The 27,608-nt window shown below is 37.8% G+C and overlaps 1 protein-coding gene across 13 annotated transcripts in view; it reads right to left on the reverse strand.

Annotated features, from left to right (window-relative positions):
- The window catches only part of CAST (calpastatin), a 106,579-nt gene that overhangs the window by 72,971 nt on the left and 6,000 nt on the right, over positions 1 to 27,608 (reverse strand). For all 13 annotated transcript variants that reach the window (XM_032275854.1, XM_032275844.1, XM_032275800.1 and 10 more), the window contains exon 2: positions 20,330 to 20,392. In XM_032275854.1, coding sequence (XP_032131745.1) covers positions 20,330 to 20,392 — 63 coding nt within the window. The remainder of the gene's footprint in view (positions 1 to 20,329; positions 20,393 to 27,608) is intronic.

Here is a 27,608-nt window from a genome sequence, read left to right on the forward strand (position 1 = left end):
ATGGCCATAGTAAAAGGCAGGATGTCTGCTCCAGACTCTAATTTCCTACGTACCTATACTGCCTCCCATAATAGGGGGTTATGTTATTTCACAGCCATAGGATGAAATATCATCTGGTTATTAAAAGTCATGACTTAGAAGAACACCTCATTAAATAAAAACATATTATTCATATTTTATATAAAGTCAAATTATAAAATAGTATGTATAGTATGATCCCTTAAGGTATATGAGGTTATTTTCTGATGGTGTAAAGGATAATTTTTAAAAAATCCTTCTTGGGCTTTTTTTTGGTGTGTTTTCTTATGTAACTATTTTAATTGAGAAAAAGAAAATAAATGGAGGGAAAAAGGAAAGGTAAAATACACAGTTGCTCTCTCAACAAGACCTTCATATCCTGTATCTCTTTCTTATGAGTATCTATATTCCAAAGAAGCAAGCATATAAACTATAAAACTTTATAATGTAAAATGGTGATATGCTCCAAGGTCTCTAAAGTGTGAATAATGTACTGTAAACAATGAATAGGCGGAGTGCCCTGGCTCACACTTGTAATCACAGCACTTTGGGAGGCTGAGGTGGGCGGATCATGAGGTCAGGAGTTTGAGACCAGCCTGGGCAACGTGGTGAAACCCTCTCTACTAAAATACAAAAAAATTAACTGGGCGTGGTGGCAGACCCCTGTAATCCCAGCTTGGGAGGCTGAGGCAGAAGAATGGCATGAATCTGAGAGGCAGAGGTTTCAGTGAACCAAGATTGTGCCACTGCACTCTGGCCTGGGTACTTGGGCGACAGAGCGAGACTCGTCTCAAAACAAACAAACAACAAAAAACAAAACAAAGCCCACATTGAATACACAAGGTAAGATAATGCATGAATTAGCTGGTATATAACACATTAAAGTGTTCTATGTCTATGCAATAAACATTTTATATGTATACTGATAATTATTTGGTTTCATTCTTTAATATTTAGAATAAATATTTAGCCAAATTCATATTTTCTAATTTATTGAAAATGCATGCCATGGAAGTTTGAACTGAAGTCTTCTTTTCCTTCAGGGTAAATTTTGCCTTAGCATGCCCAAAACTCAAAACTTAGCTTGCTGTCCTCAAAGCACAATCTCTATGTGTCCACTGGTCAACCACTCTAGGGAGCCTCACAGGCATTTGCAGGAGTTCAGCCTCCCAGGCATCATCTGTAGAATAAATAAACAGCCTCTCCCAAGCATACACATACTACCATCAACCAAGGAAAGGAAAAAACCTAGATAAATGTGATAAAAGCAAAAGAGACTGCTAAGAAGCTCGTGATGCAGGTGTGATACGTGAGATGGTAAAAGGAGGGGATAACCTATAATTTATCCAGATTGCAAGTGTTTTTAAAATTATCACAAATAATAACAGATAGCTTCTGACAACCTTAACGTACAAATGGATTCTGTGTAAAAGACTGGACATAAGACATAAAGACAAGAATACAGCAGCAGCAGCATCCATTTCAACTTCATTACCTATCTCAGCCTCTCATTTTCCAGTGAGGAAACTGAAGGAGGTTAGGTCCATTTTCAATGTGACACAGCTGTCCCAAACTCCAGCTATTAGCTTTTGATATTAGCTATAATTGAAGAAGGCCATGTCCCAATCCTGGGCTAATTACAGATTCCATTCACTACATCACAGCCCTCATGTTGGATGCCAGCTTACCTGTAAAGTCTGTAAATGGATTCCACTACTTACAATATGCCAAATAGGATCTGCCAATGAGAATTTAAAAACTTGTATTTTGGCAGTGATGAAACTATTAAGTTAAAAATAATAATTGTAAACTTAATATACATGCTGAAAATGACTTACCAATAAATGAAATGCCTTTTAATTTAATGGAGGTTCCCTCAACATTCTTGTAGGTATGATCTGTTCCCCTATAGACTGGCTTGCTCTCAGAGCTGCCTGGATTACCTAGTCCACAAAGGACCAATGTAGTTCAGCTGAAGTGAGAGTGGAATATGTAAAATGATCTTTCATTACATCTTTATCTAACAAATATTTATTAAGCTCTTTGTTGACATCTGGCACTCAAAATACAATGCAAAAGCTGGGAATACACCCATATACAGAGCAGACTCCTTATTTTGAGATTGGTAATCAGAGTTTAATTACATATTGTTTTCACCGATGTACAAGACCTGGCCCCCTTTCTTCATTTGTGTCTGACTTTACATATTTATTTGTTCATTCATTCACTGGGCAAACTATGAACCTGGTCCTATTCTAGGCAATGGGAATATAATGACCAATTAAACAGAAAAGGCTGCTGCTCTCATGGCTCTTACATTCCAGTAGAAAGACTCAGCCTCTAAGTAAGTCAACAAAGAAGCAAGATGATTTCAGAGAGTGGTGAGTCCTAAACAAACTATGAAACAGGAAGAGGTAACAGAGAGTGATTGACTGAGGATTGCTTCAGACAGGATGGATGAGGAAGCGACATTTGACTAAGACCTGACTGCTGTGAAGAAACCATGTAAATATGGGATGATGGAGAGGAGGCATTCCAGGTAGACAGAGCAGCAGGTGCAAGGGCCCTGAGGTAAGATTGGGCTTGGTAAGCAGGAGGAGCAGAAAGAAGCCAGTGCAGCCAAAGCATGCTGGGTATGGGCATGAATGGTATGAAATGAAACAAAATGCAGGATCACAATATTTATTCTGAAGTGATGTGGGTTCAGAATAGCCCTATAGTCACATGAGTTTGGGATCATCAGTTTCTTCAAAGATCTGGTTTGCTTCTGGTCTTCTCTGGTTACTATCTGGCCCCCATGAGTCCTCCCTTGCCTTCAGGTGCAAGGTTCTCCACATTCTCTGGCTTCATGTCATCTTGTGCTTAGTGTTGCTGGTATCTTCTTCACCTTCATACTCCTTAACATCAGCATCAGTCCTGAGAAATTCCACCCTGTCCTGGACAGATCTCTTACCTTGCTAAATCTGCATACTCACTAACTAGTGATAAGAGTGGATCCACCTTCAGGATGGAATTCATCTACTTACAGTAAGCAGAAACTCTCAAAACAAGCTCATTTATATATGATATTGCATCATCTGTTGCAAGAAGGCATGAAAAAATCAGTTACATACTTTTTTTGCGTATCTATTGCAGTTCAGAGAAAAAATTTTTTACTGAATCAATCAAAACTTGAATCTTTAAAATTTTCAAAATAACAATGAAGTTTTAAGAGCCAGGCAAAGAGTTGCTGTGTCATTGTCACCTAAAATCTCAGAAAGGGCTCCCTGAATGAAGCCACATGTTTTACCCTGCGACTTCTTGACTCTGTGAAGAAAGGCACCACATTCTTCTGGACAATGGTCCTACCTTATGATTTATATAGCAAGAGTCCTGTTCTACCAAATTCCAGCTATGAGATCTTAGGCAAGTTTATGAACAGTTCTCAACACCAGTTTTCTTTCTTTCTTTCTTTCTTTTTTATTGTACTTTAGTTTCTGGGGTACATGTGCAGATCATGCAGGATTGTTGCATAGGTACATACATGGCAATGTGGTTTGCTGCCTTCCTCCCCCCATCACCTATATCTGGTATTTCTCTCCATGTCGTCCCTCCCCGCCCTCTGCTATCCCTCTCCTGGTGTCCCCCAACTGACCGCAGTGTGTGATGCTGCCCTCCCTGTGTCCATGTGTTCTAATTGTTCAACACTCGTGTATGAGTGATACCATGCACTGTTTGGTTTTCTGTTCTTGTGTCAGTTTGCTGAGAATGATGGTTTCCAGATTCATCCATGTCCCTATGAAGGACATGAACTCATCATTTTTTATGGCTGTGTAGTATTCCATGCTGTATATGTGCCACATTTTCTTTATCCAGTCTATTGTTGATGGACATTTGGGTTGGTTCCAGGTCTTTGCTATTGTAAACAGTGCCGCAATGAACATAGGTGTGCATGTGTCTTTATAATAGAATAATTTATAATTCTTTGGGTATATACCCAGTAATGGGATTGCTGAGTCAAATGGTATTTCTGTTTCTAGGTCCTTGAGGAATCACCACATTGTCTTCCACAATGGTTGAACTAATTTGCACTCCCACCAACAGTGTAAAAGTGTTCCTATTTCTCCACATCCTCTCAGCATCTGTTGTCTCCAGATTTTGAAATGATCGCCATCCTAACTGATCAACACTGGTTTTCTAACTGAGTAATGTGAATAACTCTGCTTATACCTCAGAAGGTGATTTTGAGGGTTAAATGAGCTAAAACATGTCGTGAGGACTGTGACCCACAAGTTGAAATTTCTAACTCTAAAGTGAGAGGCTCAAAGTCTTTGCCCAGGTAGCAATGGACTGACCTCCACAGGGCAACCCCAGTGGGTCTGGTTTTTACTCATATGAAGACTTAGTGGCTGCTGAAAATTTTCTATGAGTTTTATTATGTATATAATTATAAAAATAATAACTTTTTGTGAGACAGAAAAATGTAATTTCTTCCTTAGAACTAGCTCATGATCCTAATAATGAGATGCTATTAAGTTATTTGGAAACAGCTTGATTTTTCTGAGATTTGTTGTTAAGCTTTGTTAGGTTGGAACAGATCAGCCTTTAGAGTACGTGTTATTGTGATATAATAAGAAATGTATATAGTCATGTGCTGAATAAGCATGTTTCAGTCAACAACAGACTGCATTTTCTGTACATGGGACAGTGGTCCCATAAGATTATAACAGGGCATATATACAAACTTGATGTTAAGACACATGATATTGGCATTGCAGATCAAACAGGGGAAATGACTAATATTCAGTCATGGTGCTGAGATATTTGGTTTTCTATATGAAAAACTATATATAAATAAAGCTGTATATACTATCTGAATTTGTGTAGGTACACTCTGGCATTTCCACAATGATAAAATCACATTAATGACACATTTCTTAGACTTCATGAAAAGTATTTTTCAGGATAAAAACTCTCATTGAAATATGTAAGTTTTAACATATCTGTTAAGAAATCTACTCCATAACTTAGGAGCCATCCTATAAAATGGCAAGAAGTATTGCTTCCATGTGAAAATACATGGTTTGGAAATAGTGTCTAGAAAAAGATTGTCTTTCAAGTGTAGGTAGATTCTCCAACACTAGCAATTATAAAACTATGACTCTTATTTACAAATGTTCTTTTACACTATAGTTTAAGCAGTCACCAAATAAGTACAAATTGTTTTTATTACCAAAACAAGTATAAATGTGTGCTACTGCAAATGCAAAGCAATAAATAGGATGTGCTGGCTCCAATAAACACTGATAACTAAGTCACAATGAACAAGCCTTATCATTAACTCACAATATTACATAGAAATTTACATACCGAATGAAATGTCTCATGTTCTAGGGCCTTAATAATACCCACTTTGGTGAGCACTCTCCAGGGAGGTTTTTTTTTTTTTTTTTTTTTTTTTTTTCGGATTACTCGGGTTCCATGCATCATCTCAGGTGGAGCCTCTCAAGGTAGTCCAGCTCAAGTCTTTCTAGTCATGAGGTTGTTGCACTGACCAGGAGTCAGGAAAATGCTGCTCCTCTAGGGCTCTGCCTCTGCCTTGCCTCCGCTTCCCTCAGAGCCTCATCTCCTACTTACAGAGGGTAAACAGCTATACCTGCATCATGAGAATTGATATGATTTAACTTGCTATACAATCTTCTTGAATGAAAAGAGGGTATCACACAAGGAAGAAGGAGGAATATGAAGGGTAGAGAAGTGAATAATAAAAAAGTGACAAAGGAAGTAAGAAGGTCTGTGGAGTTGACCTCCATCTTATAAAGTTGACTTCATTATATAGGTAATTTTATGATTAGTATCAGATACTAGTGAAAAGCACAGACTCTGGAAAGTAATTTCAATTCTGGGTTCTATTATTAAATAACTATGTGACCTTAGACTGCTTATTTAATCAAGCTGTGCCTCAATTTCCTTATCAGGAGAACAGGGTTCCCATAAGGGGTATGCATGTGCTCATGTGTGTGCACATGTGTATTTGCATGTGTATATAGTGCCAATGTAAGTGTTAGCTATTTTCATTAAATGACCTCTAGTTGTCTACTACCTCTACAGAATCTACAGGAAAAAAAAAAATGCTTACATTTTTCTCTTCCTTTCCTGCCAAACTGCTTCTCACTGGGGCATTAATAATGAATGTATTAACTAGAAATACCTACAGTTTAAAAAAAGATCCAGTAAAAGGCAATGAAAGATTAAGGAAATTGTTAATGGTAGAATTTCAGATATCAACAAGCCAACTAGGAAAATACAATTACATAGTGCTTTCTAAATATATCTACTTGATAAGACTGTCCCTGCAAAGGTGGGGATGATGTGTGTGAAGTAACCTCTTTAAATTGTATGTAACATTTTGGAGGGTATTTTTTGTATTCATACATGTGTGTAGCTTTCAGAGAAAAGATCACAGTTTCATCAGATTCCAAACAAAACGTGAACTAAAATTATTTCAGTATTCTAGCCCTCCAAGTTGTCTTTGTTCGTAAGTCCTTATTTTCTGTCCATATTTAAGAGGTGCTTTTCTACTCAAACGTGTGTGTGCCCCCACCTACACTCACAAGCACACAAAACATATACACACACAGCAGCAGCAGCCTTGCTCTGAAAGTATCTCTTAGGGGCTCCAAAGTAAAAAAAAATGCTCAGATACACAACACTGGTCTCTTTAAGGTGTAAGCAGATACATGCATAGGTACTTCTCTCGTCATTGTTAAAACACTCTTATCTTACTCTTTTATTATATATGCTGCTTATTGTTCTTTTTCCTCTGGTTTAAAAATACATTTAGGATTTTAAAGAAGTAGGAAGAAGAAATAATAATTACTTAAAAGCCTGTCAATCAAGACAACTAATTTCAGGTTTTTTTCTATTTTTAGACAAATACAAAAATATGTACAAGATAACATATTATAATTATGTTATATAAATGGAATTATAGATTTAGAAAGATTTTTTACCTAATATAAGCATTTCATCTGCCATTAAATGTTTTTCAAAATGTATTAAAAGTGCCTTCATCAGTACATCAGTGCCATGATTTCACTTTACTTTTGTACAGGTGTTTCCTTCTTAGTCTGTTGTTATTATAAATAAAGTTATCATAAATTCTTTGAATATAAGTAAGTCAGTTATCATGTACACCTCTGATTATGTACTTGGATACATTCCTAGAACTGGAATTTCTGGATCGAAAAGGATTTCCTCGTTTATGATGCAGTCACTTGTTCCCTATTTCTAAAAATAATTTGTTTTAATTAAAGGAAAAGTTCAATCATATTTCTAACATTTTCAATATTATTGGTAAGTTTTTTATTATTCAAAGAAAATTTATATATAAAATCAAGACCAAACCTTTTATCAAAACACACACACACCCTAACATACACTCATTCAGAAACACAAAGTCAACAATGTGTGGTCACTGCTAAGCCAAGAAATATATTTTTCCATAATTTTTTAACGCTGTACCGCAGCAAGGAATTACCAACTTTTAACCACTGGGTGTCCCCTGAACTACGGCATATGGTTAATACTCAGGCAGTTAACCCCAGCCAGATAATACCATATCATGTTTAACAAATATCTAATCTTTCTTATTGGCAGCTGGTAGTAAGAACCCTCATTATCTTTTAAATTTGTTAGTCATTGAGCTTTCAATTTCACTATTTAGTGAAATAAGTATATTGTATTAGACTTTGCTGAGTCTACTTGCTGTATTAAGAAAGTAAACAGGAAAAAAAAGTGACAAAATTACATTCAGAGAAGCAATTTTTATCCCAAGTACTAAGTGAAACCAAAAATGGAATGTGATTATAAGATTCTCTTAGCTCTTGGCTTTCTATAAATGATTTTCTTCAAAATTGTAGATTTCAGATTTTAGAGTGATATATTTATAGAATGGTACTAAAGTCTAAAAAATTCTGGTCTTTAAGCTCCAATTAGATCCTTTAGCAATGAGAGGCTTGATGTGCAAAAGAGAGAGCCCAGAAATGCCAGTTTTAATGTGAATAACAAACTAGGAAGTCTAGAATCATAATGATTAAGATAAACAATTTTTAGGATTCACTTGTTAGTTCTTTCCAAACAACATCTTTCTTATTTGATGTTGCTTAATTAATAAGTAAATGCATTTACCAGTAAACAGCTGACAGAGAACAGTACCAAACAATCTGAGAAATCTATAACACGTGAAGTGTCTCAGTCACACTGACAAAGATTCTCTCCTTGACCAAACTCTAATCAGGTTCCTCTGAGATATTTTTCAATTATGCCTCACTGTGGGACTTCCATGTTCATCTCTGCACTATCTGCTATTAGCAAAAACACTGCTACATTACTTTAGTCAGAATCCTCCGTTCTTGAAATCAAGTCCCCTCAATCTCCACCATGTGCCAGATGAGGTCTGACCACCCACCTGCCTTCCCCTAGGTCACTTTTCCCAGAATCCACCTTATCCCTGATGTTTCCTCTTAATTTTCCATCCACCGATCCCTGACCCTGCTCCTGGCTATAAATTCCCACTTTTATTCATTATATTTGGAGTTGAATATTACCAAGGCTTTGAATAACTATAATAGAATGCAATATTTGAGAATGATGTGCATGGAATTAGGTTTTTTAAATTAAGTTTGGCTATGGAGTCAATTCTTACAAAAACCCTCTTGGAAAAACCAGCCACCCCAATAATTTCTCCCCCTTACTGCAAAATTCCCTTTCAGTGGTCTCCATACCTATAGCAATGGTCTGGAATGAAGTCTGTCTTACTATTGTTTAACAAGTATCATGGATATATTTTCCTTACAGAATTTATCTCTTTTTGTGTAAGTAAACACTTACTTCAACTTCATTTGTCATTGCTTTACCTGCTGTTCTTTACATAAATCTACATACATTGAAATAAGAATCTTCTATGCAGAATCTCCACATACTCAGCATCCTCTCAATCATAATCGTAGTACAATGGAAACCTTCTGTTACTCCAAAGAAGCAGCCTGGAAGAGAACTGATATTATCCCAATCTCTGATCAGGGACTTGCGTCAGCCTCCATTCCTCTGGAAATACCAGCATTTCAGCCCTGCTGACCTTCCACTCCTCCCTGCATCCCCTACACTGATGATAGGGAGCATCCAGCTTCCTCTATCCTTTTGTTTACTGCTTCTTTGACTTGAATTATCTTTCTCACTCCCATTTATCAACACTTGATTTTAGTTTCTCTCTTTTCTGTCTCTACACCCTTTTCTTCAGTAATTTCAACCAAGAATTTTGGTAGTGAGGGTTAGAAACAGAGATGGAATGGGAACTTGAACAATTTCAAAGGAATTGCTTTAAAACAGTTTATGATGAAGACTGAGCTAATATGTAATCTGAAGAGGAGTCATGAAATAAAGAGTAAAAAAGGAAAAGGGAATAATCAAAAGATCAAAGGGACAAGGTCCTGGCAGAAGTGGGAAGAAATAGGATCAATATCTGCTCCCTCCAACCAAAGTCTCCCACACAGTCCACTGACTGTGAAGCTGCAGCTCTCTTACTGTGTGCTCTACTGTATTCCCACAATATGGCAGAGTAAGCTGGTCAGCAGAGAGGGAGAGGGGTCATTTTCAAAAGAAAAAATAAATGAAAGAAAAAATATAAATAAATAAATGTTTATGTGTGCTAGGCACCATGCTATGCACTGCACAAGAATTATTTCAGTGTTACTTAAAGTGTGTGCAAAAGACCACTGGCATAACAGAAGAATCACCTGGAGTGATTGGCAAAAATACTGATTCCTTGGCTCCACCTTAAATCTACATCAGTCTCTGGAGATGGAGCCCGGGAGTCCAAATTTCTTATATCATCCCCAGGTGATCGTTAGGCATACAAAAAGTTGATAATCACTGCATTATCTCATGTCATGTCCTGACAAATGAGAAACAGAGAGTTTTAAATTTGTTATGGTACGAATACAATGCTCTACACATTTACCAAGTATTCTGTAATAATGATACTTGAAAATAAAAGACTTGTGATGTCGATTTGCCATGAGGTTTTGCTTTCACAAATGAACTATTTTTATAATGTACAAGCCATTATGTATCTTGGTATATGGAAAAATAATACTGACATTATGACAAGAATCATATATATTCGGTCCTGAGATAAGACAGGTATCTTGCTATGGGTGTGATTTCCGGTTATTGTCTCTTTTGAACCAGTCATTCCATTATTTTTGAGAAGCTAAGAAAGTCTAAAGAATAAAAAAAAATCTTTAAACATAGTATTTCTGGAATATCTAATCCATCTGTCCATCAGGTTTCCAGTGCTTATGATCGGTGCTAAAGTGAACTGAACTTCCATTCAATTCCATCAATAGTTTCTTAGTATTTTATTCTGATTCCACATGCAATAAAGTATAATCTTTTCAGAGGCAATTTGGCAGGATCTAAGATCTTAAGTAATTCAACTCATAAATCTAAAATAAGATAACAAAGGGTATATTATTGGTGTATCATATAATATTGATAATATGTATATATTCTCTCATAGAGGCAAAGTGCTCAGTTGTTTTTCTATTACCATTCCCTATCCAATGATACTACATTTTGTATATCACAGATTCTTAATTTGAAGGCACATTATTCTCATATTCTTTTTAAAAAGTACATCCTTAGCTTCTGATAAAACAGATCATTGAATAGTGATGCATAGGGTCTGGCACAGTGGCTCATGCCTGTAATCCCAGCACTTTGGTTGTCCAAGAAGGACAGATTTCCTGAGGTCAGAAGTTCAAGACCAGCCTGGACAACATGGTGAAACTCTGTCTTTACTAAAAACTGAAAGAAAAAAAAAAATTAGCTGAGCATGGTGGCACACACCTGTAGTCTCAGCTACTTGGGAGGCTGAGGCAGGAGAACCGCTTGAACCCAGGAGGCAGAGTTTGCAGTGAGCCAAGATTGCGCCACTGCACTGCAGCCTGTGCAACAAAGTGAGACTCCATCTCGAAACAAACACACAGAAAGAATAGCAATGCAAAAGTCTTTAATTCTAGCTATTGACATATGTTTCTGCATGTTGCAGGTAGTTGGTTTTAAAACAAAAGCACTACTAAAGTTAATAAACTATCAAATCTCCCTCATTTTTAAATGGGAAAGTTGCTGCAATATAAAATCAACCAAAGAATTTGAGCCCTGCCCTGTCCCATCGGTAAACAACAATATGAGACTCACCTTTATTGCCAAAGAGTTCTCTTTACTGACTTAATCATAATAATAAAGTAACACCAATAATAATAGTAATAACAACAACAGGAGCTAAGATTTATAGAGCTCTTCATATGTCCCAGGCACTGTTCTAGGCACTACATATGGATGGTCTCATTGTTCTTCACATTGACTCTTATGTAAGAACTATTATTATCCTCATTTTACAGATAAGGAATGTGCCCTTAGTGAGGCAAAGTAACTTGCCTAAAGACACAGAGTTAGGAATTAGCAGAGCTTGGAATTAAATCCAGGCATTGGACTCTAAACCCTATACTCAGAAAGTATCATGCGCTGCTTTCACAGAAACCACAGATCAATAGCAGGTTAACTGAGTTGTGAGTGTGGCTCTTCAAAGCTTTCACAGCAAATGAGCAAGAAGATGCTCTCACTGTGGTCTCAGAATGGTAGAGAGTTTTTGTCCTGAATTTTGTAAATTTTCTAAATTTCTCTGAGAATTTAACCTGAATTTGTATCTTAGAATAAATAGATTGTTTTAATGCCTATATAACGCCAGGAGTTTTAATTGCAGCTTTGAACTTAAATTCATGCAGCACTCATGAAGACCTATCTGACAGGTTCCACATAAGAAAATAATTCTAATATCTATGTAAGTAAGTTTTGCCCATAGGAAAGCAAGCAGTGACCAACATTATTTCATGATGACTTACAGAGGAAGACAAATATACCAGGACCACACAGAGAAATCCCCAAAAGAGGTAATGTGAATGCCCTGTGACGATTAATCATTTCCTACTCATAATCCTCTCGCCCCCCTGTTAAAACTCATGAAGGGCTGAACTGATACACAAAACAGAGTTTAAAGTGAAAAGCCATTTCACAGGTTGTACCTGAAGCAAACGAGAATAGAGGAGTTTGATCCAAGAAGCTGAACACCATCATTATGGGCCAATTCCAAGAATTCCTGGTATTAAATTTTCTCTCTAGAAGTTTCTATTTTTTCATTTTCTCATAGAAGACAGCAGAACTGTACCAAACACTAAAGGAAGCCCTCCAAATGCCAAAATCTAGGCAGAAACTCCAATGCAATCAAAGCCAGTGGAACTAGATTGAAAAGCACAATTGGGGAACCACTTGTATCTTGCATCTGAAAGACAGCAAGCTAACGTCCCTGAAAGACACCCTCTCTCCTAAATGCTCAGACTCCATACAGAAATGTACCCATCTAGAAAACTTAGCAGTCACACTTCTTTAGTAGGAGTTCTCCTCATGAGGCAACCTATCTTTATTCCCCATTAGTGCCTCTCTTTCTAACCCAAGTCAAAGATTCCAAATCCTGGAGACCAACTAAGCAGAAGGCTGGTGGGTTGAGTGGAGAGGGGCAGGGCGTGGGAGGATGGGTTGTATGCAGGGTGTGTCAGTTGCGTGCTGCACCTGGAGGAGTAGTTGTCCTACGTACAAAGTCGCTTTCTTGGGGGTGGAGGTAAAAAGAGTCCCATTAGCAGTCCATGCTAAAGAATGGAGTTCTTCCCTGCATCTTATTTCATACAGCAGATGTTTTGTAATGAATGAAAGTCTACTAGGTAGTGGGAATTTTTATCAGGATTGTGCATATTCACCTGCCCAAAAACAGCTGCAGCTCTGAGGAGATTTAGCTAGCTTGGACGTGGAGAGCAGGGCTAAGGACAGTGTGCTGATCACAGCTGACAAGCTCTAGAAGAAGGTCAAGCTCTCCTTAAAAATGAGTGACTAGAAGGAAATTTTGCCTCAAAACCAACACAGAGAAAGGAAGAGCGTGCCATTATCTTGAAGACTAAAAAAGATCTCATAAAATGATACACAATAAGAAGAAAATTCAGACAAAAGTGTGCATCTTTGATAGGAAACAAGATGTTATTACTTCATGAAATGGAGTAGACAGCTACAGAATTTTAACTGGGTGACAGGAGCAGGGTTGTGGGGGTGTCCCAAAGATGCTCACTGTTCCCCAATCTGATCTGTCTTCCCAGGTCCTTGGACCCCACTCACTCAAGAATAGGGAGAGGGCCCTGGTGGTGCGGTGAGCTTGTTCAAGTAAGTATCTGACACTGAGAGTTTTGCTGAAAGCTATTTATTATGCAGAGAGAGAGAGAGAGAGAAAAGAAATATATAGAGAGAGCTCCCATGCTGTCGTGGGAGGGGATCCAGAGATGGAGTCTGCATAGGTAAAGAGAGAAAGAGAGAAGGCTCCCACACTGCCATGGGAGGGATCCCAGAGAGGGAAATCCCTATAGGTAAGGGAGTAGGGGGAATTTAACCCTGGAGTTACTCCCACCCCATTCAAGTTCTTGTCCAGTAAGAGGAGTTCTTCGAAACTTCCTCTGGAGTCATTGATCTTCGACTCTGATATTGGATTGGTTGCCTGGCCCACAATCAAAGTCTCCTCCCTCAGAGCTTTTGGCAGGCTTTCTAAACAAAGGAAGCTCACCTGGGCTTTCTACCCATCCCTTAAGTGGGAAAGCTAGACAAAGAATGTCAAGTTCCCAGATGGGGAGGTGGATGGAGGCCTGGCTCTGGGAAGTTCTTGCCTTTGAAACCATGCCCCTTGTGGACTGGGAAGAGACGTTAACACAGTCCCTCAGACTGAGATGGAAAGATAACAGAGTGAGACAAAGAGATAAGAGAGGATAAGAGGGGAGCACAAAGAAACCAAAACCAAAACCAAAATTTAAACCTGTATTAGAAGTTTCAAAGAGCAGAATTTAGAAATAAAATATATGGAGGGGGGGCAAACTTCAGAAACTCTCCTAGAGTGCAAGGGTAATTGTCAACAAAAGAAAATTGTGAGGCAGATGATTAGTGAATGTCTAATGTCAGAATTACAGTACTTCCTCTTATTTGCAGGGGATATATTCTAAGATTCCCCCATAGATGCCTGAAACTGCGAATAGTACTGAACCCTGTATTCACTATGGTTTTTCCTATGCATACATACCTATAATAAAGTTTAATTTCTAAAATAGGCACCATAAGAGACTAACAACAACAATAATAAAATATAACAATTATAGCAATATACTATAATAAAAGTTATGTGGATGGGGTCTCTCTCTCTAAATATTTCATTGTATTGTACCATGGGTAACTGAAATCATGAAAAGTGAAACAGCTGATAAGGAGGAAATATTGCATGTGTATGTTTAAGAAGAAACAAGGGAAACTAAAATAAGAGTAATAATAAAGAAATAACTAAACAGATATTCCAAGACAAATTAATAAAGAAAAACACATTAATATAGAGGGACACTCTGGCAGTATTTTTAAATTGTAAGAACAAAAGAAAAATAAAATCTTGCACCAAGGCTAGAAAAATAAGCTTCCTAAAAAGTAAGCCAATTAGGCTGCCTCAGACATGTCTGTAGCACAAAAAGCCAGAAAACCGTGAAGCAATAGATACAGAATTTTGATGAAACAAAACTGTGACCCGGGAACGTTGCACAATTTTGTATTGAGTGACTTTCTTGCCTGTCACCAAAGAGAAAACATTCTTACATTCACACACACTCAGAAAATCATCACTGTGCTCTCTCCCTGAAAAAAAATCTTAGAAAATACTCTAATCAATGAAACAAAAATTTCAAATGAAAAAAATGGGGAAACCACAGTTTGAAAGATCTTGTAACTTCCCGGAGTCAGTTTAGCCTCCCAAGTCGGACACCCAGCGCGAGCCTGTGTGGCCACTGGGGGCTGGATCTGCCGGTGAGCCAGACGTGACTGCCTCAATGCAGCTTTTCAGCTTGGCCTTTCTTGGCACTGAGACATGAGCTTGTGCAGCCACAATCAACTCCTCACAGTTAATAAGGACTCTCTTGCCATGACACATAAAACAATGTTAAAATAACGTTTGCTGCAGTACTCTTCTAGAACTTGCTAATGACAGCTAAATCACTTGTGGGAATACTGTCACAAACTGCTTATTGAGTAAGAAGTAAATTTCTCCCCCTTTCAAAAACAGAGCACAAAATAATGACAGATTAAATGCCATATTGGATGGCAAGGTACTTGAATAATGATTTTCTATATACTTAAATGCCGCACACACTGATGGGTCTTTTTTTAATTGAAAAAGATTTATCTATCACAAAGCACATTATCATTTTCAGACTAGGCCCTATTCATGATGTTCCTTTGCTATCTCTGCTTAAAAATCAAGATATGCAGCATTTAACTAAATGCAACATGCACACACAGAAAAAAGATGCAGGAAAATACACCAAGATGTATATAGTGTCCATCTCTTTAGGTGCTAGAATCCTAGATGAGGGTGTTTATTTTCTTTAAGTTCTCTGGTACTTTCTAAATTTTTTTCAATGATTATACTTTAGCTGCAAAATCATTAAAAATTATAAAATTGACATATGTAATAATTATAAATACATGACGTTACCACATTAATTTAAGAATATACACACAATTTTATAACAGTAGTTATAGCTAAGCAGTAAGACTCAGGGTAATACTGTTTTTCACAAATATGTATTACTTTTGTGATGAAAAAAAGTCTAACTTCATTCAAAAAAAAGTTAAAAAATTGTTTGAGTCATTGAACACTTAATTCATACATTTTAGAAAGAGGAAAGATAAATGCTGATGAAAAGAATGCTACCAATGCTATTATAGTAAGGAAAATGTTACAAATATCTTTTCCTTTAAGGCATAATTTCCATTCTCTTTTATTTATATCTTTTCTTTACTCATAAAAATACACCCATTGTTAAATTTGAAGCTTTTAAAATAGGCTCTCTGAGATCATGCCCATTTTATAATTTAAATTCCATTCCCCAGCACTTCACTGAAATTTGTTGCTAAAAGATTCACACTCCCACAATGTGGCCAGATGTGTCAGTTAAAATAGGTTTGATTGCAGGTTTGGAAAGACTTATTTGTTTTACTGTATTTAAAGTTGCTGATGTTAAGTGTTTTCATTTTTCTGCTCTCTAGCTATTTTATCTTTGGTTTGTTAGTCCATGCAACTTTTGGTGCTATAATTCCTCTACATCTAAGAAAGAATTGAAAAATTCATAACAATTAGTATAAACAAGCAAACATAAATAAATTCTCATAGATGCTTACCTTACCCTATCCTCAAGTATTTGTATTTCAAATGTAGCATGAAAAATGATATGTTAGTTGCAACATTCAGTTAAAATTGCTGCAGGTAGCTGGGTGTCGTGGCTTACACCTATAATCCTAGCACTTTAGGAGACTGAGGCGGGAGGATCACTTGAGCCCAGGACTTCAAGACTAGCCTGGGCAACATGAAACTCCATGTCTACAATAGATAGAAAAAATTAGCTGGGCAAGGTGGCACACACCTGTAGTCGCAGCTTTTTGAAAGGCTGAGGTTGGAGGATTACTTGAGCCCAGGGAGGTCAAGGCTGCAGTGAGCCATGATCATGCCACTGTGCTCCAGCCTGGATGACAGAGTAAGACTCCATCTCAAAAAAAAATGCTGCAGGTATCTTCGGATCACTTAACAGTTGTGTTGGGGTCATATTCCGAAAAAGTAAAAACTATTGACAAATAGCAAGGGAGAAAGAGCTCTGAAATTCACATGACTATATTCAACTCCATGTATTTTTATACATGGCAATATAATGGTGGTTCTCACCTAACCCTCATCAATCTTTTCTTTTGGTTATACTCTCCCAAAGTCCTCTGTGCCCTTTTCTGGCATCTTTAATTGAAATGCAGCAGGGTAATAAAAAGAGAAGAAAAAACTGTAAAGAAGTACCCCTAAGACAGAAAGCAAATTTTCAAACTGATTTTGTTTTAAAGCCCCTGGTTTGTACTCAGAGGACTAACCATTATATTTACATATGCTTGGGAACAATACATTATTTAACATTTGAAGGTACATGCCAGTTTGGAAATGGATTACTAAATCCAAACTAAGCTTCTTAATCTCACGTTTTGTTCAAGAAAGCAGCAAGTAAGAAAGTATTTGGGAGAAATAATCAGTTTCAGGAAGTCTTTCTCTGGTAATTTTGAGAAGAAAAGGGGATGGCAACAAACTATGGATGGTAGTCAGGGCAGATAACAAATTCAGATTGCTCACGGTTTTATAATCATGAACATAAAGGCTAACATAATGCCTAAAGTGGGACAGTTTCTGTGGGAAGTAGAAAATTTCCTTTTTAAAGTTTCCTTTCTTGTTAAATAATAAGTGTGCTAATAACTCTTTGTTAAGCCCTATCCTATGGAGCCGTTAGACATGCCATGCCTACAGGAACATAGTACATTCTATGTCCTTGTACTTTAACGAAGATATCTGTGCTAGACATGCTCACAGTCATGTCCCAGTTCTCCACTGCTTTTACCTGTTTAGAAAAGTTTTAAGTTGTTAGCCAATTGGGTTTTAGCTTAGATTGTGAGGTCTGGCTCCAGCCAACAAAGATAAGGCTCAGCAGTAAGGAGGACCCCGAATGCGTAAGGGATAGATTTGTCTGTTTTTCCTTTGTTCATTGTACTCTTGGGGTAAGATGGCTAGTGAAAGTACATTTCCTACAGTACAGGAAGTAAAAATTGCATTGCTGAAAAATCCTTTGTATCCGTGCTGATTTTTCTTTACAGCATCGAGCATCTATTTCCCACAGTTTCCTTGAACTGTCTCCAGGACACACTATCTCATCAATGACTTATTTACACATAGCATAAAGAATGAGGCCCTTTGAGGCAGATCATTTTGGAAACATACCTTGACTACCAAGTCACCCACCCCCGTGCTTGGCCACCCTAGCAAATACATACGGGCAGAATTTAAGGAGAGAGAAGAGCTCTAGGAACCTCTTCCAGTTTTGAGTGCTGCCCAATTGACAAATTATCCTTTGTTCAAACAAATTCTGTTAAACTGATTTTGTCTAAAGCCATGATTTAAGCCACGGGGGCAGAGCAAGTTCTCTATCCTCTCTTTGCTTCTGCTGGTTGGGACAGAGCTGAAAGACTGATATGTCCAGGCTCTGGCACAAGGGCAGGAGTCATGAATGTGAATTTACCAGTAATATAATAAAACAATGTCAGAATTGCTTGAATGGCCAATAAAGAGAAGAAAAATCCCCTCTTCCTTCTTCAAAGCAAAAGTTCAGCCTTTCAATTTTTAAATCAAAGTAAAGTCTGCCTCTTCTAACAGGGCATCTTAACAGTGTTTTCCTTTCTAAACCTTTAATAAATATGGAGATGAGAGGCATTATAATCCAGACATTATATAAAGACTTATCTAGGTGCCATCAGTTGTTACATACCAATAATGCCTGTATATCCAAGGTGTAATATTTAAGTTTTCAAGTTATAATTGGCCAGAACAATCATATGAGTCTTGGCTTTGTATCCATTTGATCATATTGGAAAAGAAAACTTCCTTTTTATGCAAATAATCTTGATTAACATTAATAGAGGATAACATCCAAAAACATTATTTACTAGTCTGGAGAATAAAGGAACATTATGGTTTTCAATGAGGAAGTGTTCAATATTTGTTCAATATTAATTTGATATATAACCTATCTGAAAATATATTTAAAGGGTAGGGTTGATAAATGAGTTAAATGACACTGGGTAGATTTTCATGCTGGGAAAGGAAGAAATTGGTTTGTTTGTTTGTTTTGAGATAGAGTCTAGCTCTGTTGCCCAGGCTGGAGTGCAGTGGCGCGATCTCGGCTCACTGCAGCCTCCACCTCCCAGGTTCAAACGATTCTTCTGCCTCAATCTCCCGAGTAGCTGAGACTACAGGCACCCGCCACTACACCCAGATAATTTTTGTATTTTTAGTAGATACAGGATTTCAGTGTTGGCCAGGCTGGTCTTGAACTCCTGACCTCAGGTGATCCGCCTGCCTCAGCCTCCCAACGTGCTGGGATTACAAGCGTGAGCCACCTTGCCCAGACAAAATTGTGTTGTTTTTTTTTTTAATGGAAATTTAACTTTTAATAATTTAACCAGTAAGCAGGATGAAATCTTAGTATGTTTACTTCTACTTTCTATTTTTAAAGAAACATTTGCCTTTCACAGCTATAAACAATTCACTACAAACTTGCTTGGTAAGAAACAATCTAAATTACATTTCCATGGGTACTGGTAATTAAAACAATGGTAGAAAATGGAGGCACACACTTTAGTATAGAATGGATAGCAGGTTCTAGCTATAACAGCCTCCTACATGTTAACTATTTTGAAACTGCAGAAAATAAGCTGAAAGAGAAACTAAATTTCAAAAAAAAAAAAAAAAAGGAAAACCCGATTAATGTTGACAATATAGAGAAAAAATGATCACTTGATCCTTTCTAAATTTCCATATATCTTTTAGAACCTGGCCATAGGACCTTTACAAGTTAGAAAAGACTCAATTTCTAGTGGATGAAGATGGATATATCATCCAGTTATATTGAGATTTAACACATAAAAAGCAGGTAAAGGGAGGCAAATCCTGTACCCTTTGGAAGGGCAGAACTTTCACATGACCCCTCTGTAGAGAAGCAGGTCATTCTTGACAATGTAAACAAAGAATGGTATGTCATTCAGTGAAAGACGAAACTCACAGCCTCAAAGAAAACCCATCTCAAGGTGGGGAGATTTGGTTTTACTAGTTTTCCACAGAATCTGTGCAAATAAAAGTAGTTATCTCTTCCTTTTGTTTACGAACCTGAATGACTGGTTAATCTGGCTGTCCCTATCGTCCTTTCATGGCTTATTGTCAGAAAAAGATTTTTCTTTCTACTACAGCATTTGTTTTCCCTTCTACACTTGCCATGTTCACCAACAAAACAATTTGGATTCACCAATTCCTATAGGGAAACACCCTAAGCAACCAAGGCCTATTTCTAAATGGAAAGTATTCATACAGGATCTGTTTCCAAGAACATGTTTTTAATGTATTTTTAGTGATTTCCCTTTATATTCTTAAATCAAATATTGGTTAAATCTAAATTTACCAATATGAAGCAAAGTAGAAGCTCTTTGCTACATCATTATTTAATATTTCAAAGCAGACTTCACAGTTTAAAAGCAAGAGAAAATGAAAGTCCAGTATTGTGGAAATTACCTCATCTGATCCTTTCTTTTCTCCTGGTTTGGAAGGCGATTCGCTGGTTTTTTCACTGACATGCTATAAAAAAGTAAAAAATAATGCTTAATAAAGGAAGATGACACAGATGATAGTAGCTTTAATCCCCAAAGGCTAAATGCATACCCTTTTTTGGTTGTTTGATGTTTTTGAGATGGAGTCTCACTCTGTTGCCAGGCTGGAGTGCAGTAGCGTGATCTTGGCTCACTGCAACTTCCCTCGTTCAAGTGATTCTACTGCCTCAGCCTCCCAAGCAGATGGGACTACCAGCCTGCGCCACCACACCCAGCTAACTTTTGTAGTTTTAGTAGAGATGGAGTTTCACCATGTTGACAAGGATGGTCTCGATCCCCTGACCTTGTGATCCACCTGCCTCAACCTCCCAAAGTGCTGGGATTATAGGTGTGAGCCACCGTGCCAGGCCCCTCCCCCACCCCCCCTTTTTTTTTTTAAAAGGACCACTTTAATCTTCTTCCTGAGAATGTTGGTAATTCACAAATTAGGTGGCTTTCAAAAATCAAGGGATGCTACAGACATTCATTTGGGATCCAGAAGGTCAGTCTGTAATTAACTAGATGCAGAGCTGATGGTGATGCCAAGGTGGTATCTTCTCTCCTACAAAATGTCTCATGAAATTTAAGCTCAAGTTTTAAGCATGGTAGACATCTCATTTATCAAGGAGACGAGACCTCTAAGAACCATGTTTCATCTGAAGCCATACTTAAGGCTCAGTTCAGCATGGACTCAAGAATCCTCCAAGGGATTTCCCCAGAGTTCTTCCATGTATTCAGCAATGCAGAAAGATAAGACCTGAAGGACAAAGACCATACCTGAAACTTCTTCTATGTATTATGGCTTTAAGATTTCATTATGTCTATAAACAGAATTATTTTTCTTACTAGGACACTGAGCATAAATGCAATTTTTAAAGTTTTATTTTATTTTTAATGAACATATAATTTGTACATATTTATGGAGTACAAGGTGATGTTTTGAAATTATATATTGGGTAGTGATCAAATTGGGGTAATTACTAAACCTATTGCCTCAAACATTTATCATTTCTTTGTGGTGAGAACATTCAAAATCCTGTTTTCCAGTTATTTTGAAGTATATAATACATTACTGTTAACTGTAGTCACTCTACTGTGCAAAAAATAGAGCAACAGATCTTATTCCTTGTAACCAACTGTCTTTATACCCATTGATCAACCTCTCCCAAAGGCAAATATTTTTACATGGGGCATAAAAGCTTCAAGCAGCTTACATACTCATTTGTGTTGGTGATAAAATAAGCCATAACTTTACTGAATTTTTTTGAGAAATGAAAAAATAGTTATACATTCCTGAATAGGGGGTGCAAAGAATTATTTCATCTCTGGCACACTGTGGGATGTTCAAGAAAGTGGGAAAAGAGAGTCAAAGAGGAGAAAATAAAAGTTCACCATTGAATTCAATCCTAATCACCATCAGTTGGATCAAAATATAAAATTCTATTATGTTCCCTAGAGAAGAATCATAAACTGGACATGTAGGTCAGTGAAATTATTTGATTTAAGAATGATAATAGTAATGGTAATATAATAATTTATACACAAGGCACTTACATATAGAGTCTCATTTGATACAAAAAAGAGGCTCATGTTTTTTCATAAATGAGAAAACTTAGAATAAGAGTGATTTGATGGTGTTTACAAGGAAACATAACTTGTAAATGGGAAAAAGTCACAAAGCAGGCTCTCTGACTAAAATCTGTTGTTTGCCATTAGAACATGTTAAATGGAATTAGATAATATTTTCTTTAATCACATTCACCTATAAAAGCTTGCTGCTCTTGCTGCTGAAGTGTGCTGAGCTCTCTGAACTACTTTTGATTTTCAGTACTGGCCAACTCATAAATCATCCTTTGCTTGAATAAGCTCTGTTAAATTTGTCTAAAATTTTATTTAAACATCCCTAAAAAAGTTTATTTAAACATCTCTAAAAAACATTCTACAAAGACAGAGATTACCAAATCTTCCAGAACTGGTAATTTTAGAACCATAATATCACATTCAATTATTATCTGTAATTCATATTTCTTCAGATTACATAATATAAGTAATAACAATAATAGCCACTGTTTTATTGTGTGTTTACTGTTTTGAGTGTCTCATTTACTTGCCCAGAGGTGTAATTATTCCATTTTACAAATGAGAAAACTTTAAAAGGTGACTTGTTCTTGCTTGGTACAAGGTTCCAAACTCTCCACAGGGTCTCACTCTGCTTTCTGTCTTGTGGCAAATATATATCATAATTTATTACCTCATAGTAAATGCACGTACAGACTTTTCTCCCTTAAAATACAGGGATATAGATTTATTTTTTTTAATGCTTTAAATTGTTTCCTAATGATAATTCAAAAGGGATTTCCTTGTAGACATCTAGATTAACTAACATTATCAGTTACTTGCTTCTATTGATATGTTTAAAACCTCTCAAAATTATGCAGGCTCCAAATAATAGTTTGGGAGGGACATAAGTAATTAATGCTCTTTAAAATGTTGACTTATAATAACATTTTTTAAATTATGTATTACAAGCATTGTTATTTTTTGACTTCAAAGGAAATTGTTACTCAACAATAGAAAGCTATTTTAAAATAAGCAAAAGTATAATGGCATCAATAAAACTCACTTATAATAAAAGGCCAACTTTTTTCAAACTTCGTGAATTATATTTTTCCACTTCCTATTTTTTAATTTTTTTTGAGACCGAGTCTTACTCTGTTGCCCATCCTGAAGAGCAGTGGCACAATCTTGGCTCCCTGCAACCTCCTCCTGGGCTCAAGCTATTCTCGTGCCTCAACCTCCCAAGTTGCTGGGATTACAGGTGTGCACCACCACACCTCGGTAATTTTTGTATTTTTAGTAGAGATGGGGTTTCACCATGTTGGTCAGGCTGGTCTGGAACTCCTGACGTCAGGTGATCTGCTCGCCTCGGCCTCCCAAAACTCTGGGATTACAGGCATGAGCCACCACGCCCAACCCAGTTCCTATTTTAAGCCCAGCTTTTTATTATGAAAAATATCCAACAGACAGAAAAGTTGAAAGAATAATACAATGAATGCCCATAATCCCCCCACTCAGATTTCAACAACTATGAACATTGTTGCCATATTTTGCCCTGTTTGCATGAGAGAGAGAGAGAGAGAGAAACAAGTGGACACTACACAACTTTACGTACCTGTATTAGAAAGTAAATTGCAGACATCCTGAAATTTTAACCCTAAACTTTTCACCATGCCTCTCCTTAAACTTGAGCACATTTTCCCAAATGGTATTGGTATATACCCAATACCATTATCGCCCTAAGAGAATTAACAAGAGCTTCCAGTAAATAACAACTGTATCAAGTAACCATTGCCCTGATCTTTTCTTGGAGCTTATGTAATATTCAGCAGTCTGTTAATAATGTAAAATCAACTGTATCTTTTCACTGAGAGAGATTTATGAAATAATTGAGTACTTTTCACATAATTGAGAGGATGGAATGAAATACTTGGGGTGACATATGTCAAATTTGATCCAGCTTAGGAACCTGCAGGAGTCTTTCTAACAAGTGGAGAGAGAAAACTCTGCTGACGCGTAACTGCTGGATTGACGAGAGTGAGACAAGCAGGGAACAGGGAAGGAGTGACAGCTGGGAAAAGAGAATTGAACCACAAAACTAATTAGAGAAAAGAAATGAACACCTCCTAAGCATCTGCTCTGTGTTCGGCCTAGTGCCAGGCATCTCCTATGTGGTCTTCTTTGCTCCCCATAGCAACTCTAGGGAGTACCCACTGTGGCCTTGGTTCACGGATAAAGAAACTGAAGATCTGAACAGTGATGCTCTCCATGGTCATATCACTCAGGATTATGAGGACCAGAGGCCAGGCTACTTTGGATCCAGTGAAAAGCTAACTGAGATCTTAGGATTATCATCAAGAAAGTCTTTAGAGTGCTCTGGAATGAAAACAAAACAAAAGGCACAAAAATAACAAAACAAAATCTTCCTATTCTAAAACTTGTTTTACAAATGAACTGAACACATGATACTTACAAATTCTGTCCTGTATTGGCAGCTAGAGCAGAGGCCAAAGATAGGAAGAGCAGGACAGGATGCCACAGTAAAGAATGCCATTGGGAGGACAAGGCCGTAGAAGACAGGAGACTGCCTCGTGTCTCAGATGAAGGTGGTATGTGCTACAGAAACTCAGAGCCAGGGACGAAAACCACATAAAGGGCTTTGCTGTCTTCACTCAGGAAGGAATAATCTTCCAAACTGTTTTCACTCCCATTTTTATCACATAATTGGCAAGTAGAACTGTCCTTTGTCCTCATTCTAGGTGACAGTCTCTATATGTTTAAAATCTGCCATAGCAAACCCATAAATCTGAAAAAAAATCAACAAGAGCTAAGTGCAATAAGTCTCAGAGCCTGAGCTGTCACCCAACTCAGGGTTTTCTTCTGCCAGGGCAGAAGGTTCAGCTCTGCCACATTTGGGCACCCGCCCTGTTGTTATCCAGATACACACAGATACATAGACAGCCAAGGAAACACGTCACACAAAACAAGATAAAAATCAGAGAAACTAGCCCGGCATGGTGGCGCATGCCTGTAGTCCCAGCTACTCGGAAGGCTGAGGCAGGAGAATCGCTTGAACTCGGGAGGCCAAGGTTGTGGTGAGCCCAGATCGCGCCATTGCACTACAGCCTAGGCAAGGAGAGCAAAACTCCATCTCAAAAAATAAAAAAAATCAAAGAAACTTCTTCAAATATAAAAGAAGCAAGAAGGCTGGACGCAGTGGCTCACACCTGAAATCCCAGCACTTTGGGCCAGGACGGGGGCATCATGAGGTCAAGAGTTCGACATCAGCCTGGCCAATATGGTGAAACCCCGTCTCTACTAAAAATACAAAAAGACTAGCCAAGCATGATGGTGCATGCCTGTAGTCCCAGCTACTGGAAAGGCTGAGGCAGGAGAATCACTTGAACTGGGAGGCTGAGGTTGTGGTGAGCCGAGATCGCACTACTGCGATCCAGCCTGGGCAACACAGCGAGACTCTGTCTCAGAAAAAAAAAAAAAAAAAAAAAAGCAAGAAGACAGAAAAGCAGCCCTTGCCAGTGTAAGTCCAGTTGTGAAAAGAATACCAAATGCTAGCATGCTTCTGAAATGCCATTTATTTATTTATTTATTTAACGGGTCTTTTAGGAGGAAAGGAAGACATTGTAAAGTAAAATTGTGGTGATGGTTGTGACCGCTCTGTGAATACAATATTTTTAGTATTAAAAAATATTGTATCATATGCTTTAGTGGGTGAATTATTTGAAAACTCAAAAATTTTCCTTCTTCAATTTGGTGACAATTTCATCGAGATAGTATTTGCATGTCCAGGGACAGCTGTGGAAAAATCATGGGGCAATAAAAGGTTATCTTCGTGCCGTCTGGACTCTCAGAGTGTGTGAAACTCAGCTCTACCGTCACACACACTGAGAAAGGCCTGTTCCAGGTGCTCCCGAGGATCACAAAGCCTTCAGGTTAGCAGTGGGTCGCATCCTTCAGTGCCTGTCACAAGCACCTGGGAAGCTTTTAGAAACATTTGTGCCAGGGCACAGGAATTTAGATTTAGTTTGAATAGAATGGGGCCTGGGCATGGATAAATTTTCTAAAGTTCTCCAGCTGATTCTAATATACAGCCAGGACTGCGAACCACTGGTTTTGGGGAAAGATTTGTGGGCACAGTGATAGGAAGTGGAAGGTTCTGCTCCTCAAACCATCCCACGGAGTCGGCACCTGCGGGGAGGTTCCCAGGGTCAGGCAGACTGGGGCGTCTGTGGGCTCCTCCTGGGTAAACTTTGATTGCTCAGTGAAGTATCACAGTGCCCCATGTCCACAACAGTGTTTCCTAATTCTGAGCTTTGCCCTACTAATGAAGAATCATATTTTCATATTTGCACATTAATTTCTATTTTCTCAGTAAAGCAAACAAATTAGCACTTTGTTGTACACTCTCTTGCTTACTGATGACTTTATAAACTTACATATTGCTTTCCTAATCACAGGATAAATTATATCCTTTTTTCCCTAGTGTTGGTAGGACCACAGCAAATAATTCTTGATTAAATGACCATGTTTCCACAAACCTATAAACGTTCTCTGAGAAGTACTTTTGCTCTTTTCGGATCAGGAAGCTAGACAAAAGAGAAAGAGGCCAAGAAAGTAGCTTGAAAAATTAAGAGACAATGTGCAAATTGGTATTTCCCACAAAAATACCTTAACATTTGTATATGTGTTCTAGTTGCTAAAGCAAGATGATTCAGCAAACAAGCAGAAGGACCAAAGCTTCTGTAAAGTTGGTTTTGTTTCAGAACAGTCTCCCTGGGTGCAGATCCTAGGAGCATCTGCCTTCAGGTGGATTCTTTGTTCCACTCCTGCTCCGTTCAAGTTGCAGTGGAGCTTTGCTGGCTGCAATTCTCTTGATGGATGGCCTCAAGTTGCGTTTGGCCAACAGCAGGTACTGCCAGACTAGAGGTGGTGGGCGGGTGGTATTCCCTTTGCCCCACCCCTCCTCCTCCAGTTGTACCTCCTGCAGGACAGGTCAGCTGTGATTCCAGCTTCTGCAAAGTGACCCTTGTCCTCCCAGTGTCCAGCTAGACTAGGGTTGGTAGCAGCTTCCTGTAATTTCTAATCTCTGCGTTGCCTCACCCTCTCCTGATGGCTTCCCAGCCTTTTCTGTTACCTGGCTAACCAATTCCCTGTTACATTCCATTTGTTTTAAATACTCAGGGTCATTTCAGTCTCTTAGTTGACTGTGACAGGGCAGAAAGAGCATAGATTTGTAAGGCTATGTGACCGTGACCTTGGGCAGATAATTTAATTTTTCAGTTTCTTCTTATAAAATAGGGCGAATGGTATCTATTCCAGGGGCTGGCAAATTTATGAAAAGAGCTGACATTAGTGAGGAGCCTGGCCCATTGCCTCATTCATTTTAAGAACACAATTAAAATTATTACACTCCCTTCTTTTTCCCTGGCAGCAATCTGACTGTGGTGAACTAGAAGCCAGTGAACAAAGGTTTGAGGGTTTCTTGTTCTAAGGCTGTAAACACTACAACAGACGATTTAGTATTTTACTTTTCCTAAAGTACAAATGAACCTTCTAAGGTTCATCTGATAAAGGTTTTGTTTAGTACTTTGTCTATCTCATGACTGTGTTTCATATATTATTCTCACATC

This window comes from Sapajus apella, unplaced genomic scaffold (genome assembly GCF_009761245.1).
Source record: "Sapajus apella isolate SASKATOON/1434 unplaced genomic scaffold, GSC_monkey_1.0 scaffold1, whole genome shotgun sequence".
Classification (NCBI taxonomy): domain Eukaryota; kingdom Metazoa; phylum Chordata; class Mammalia; order Primates; family Cebidae; genus Sapajus; species Sapajus apella.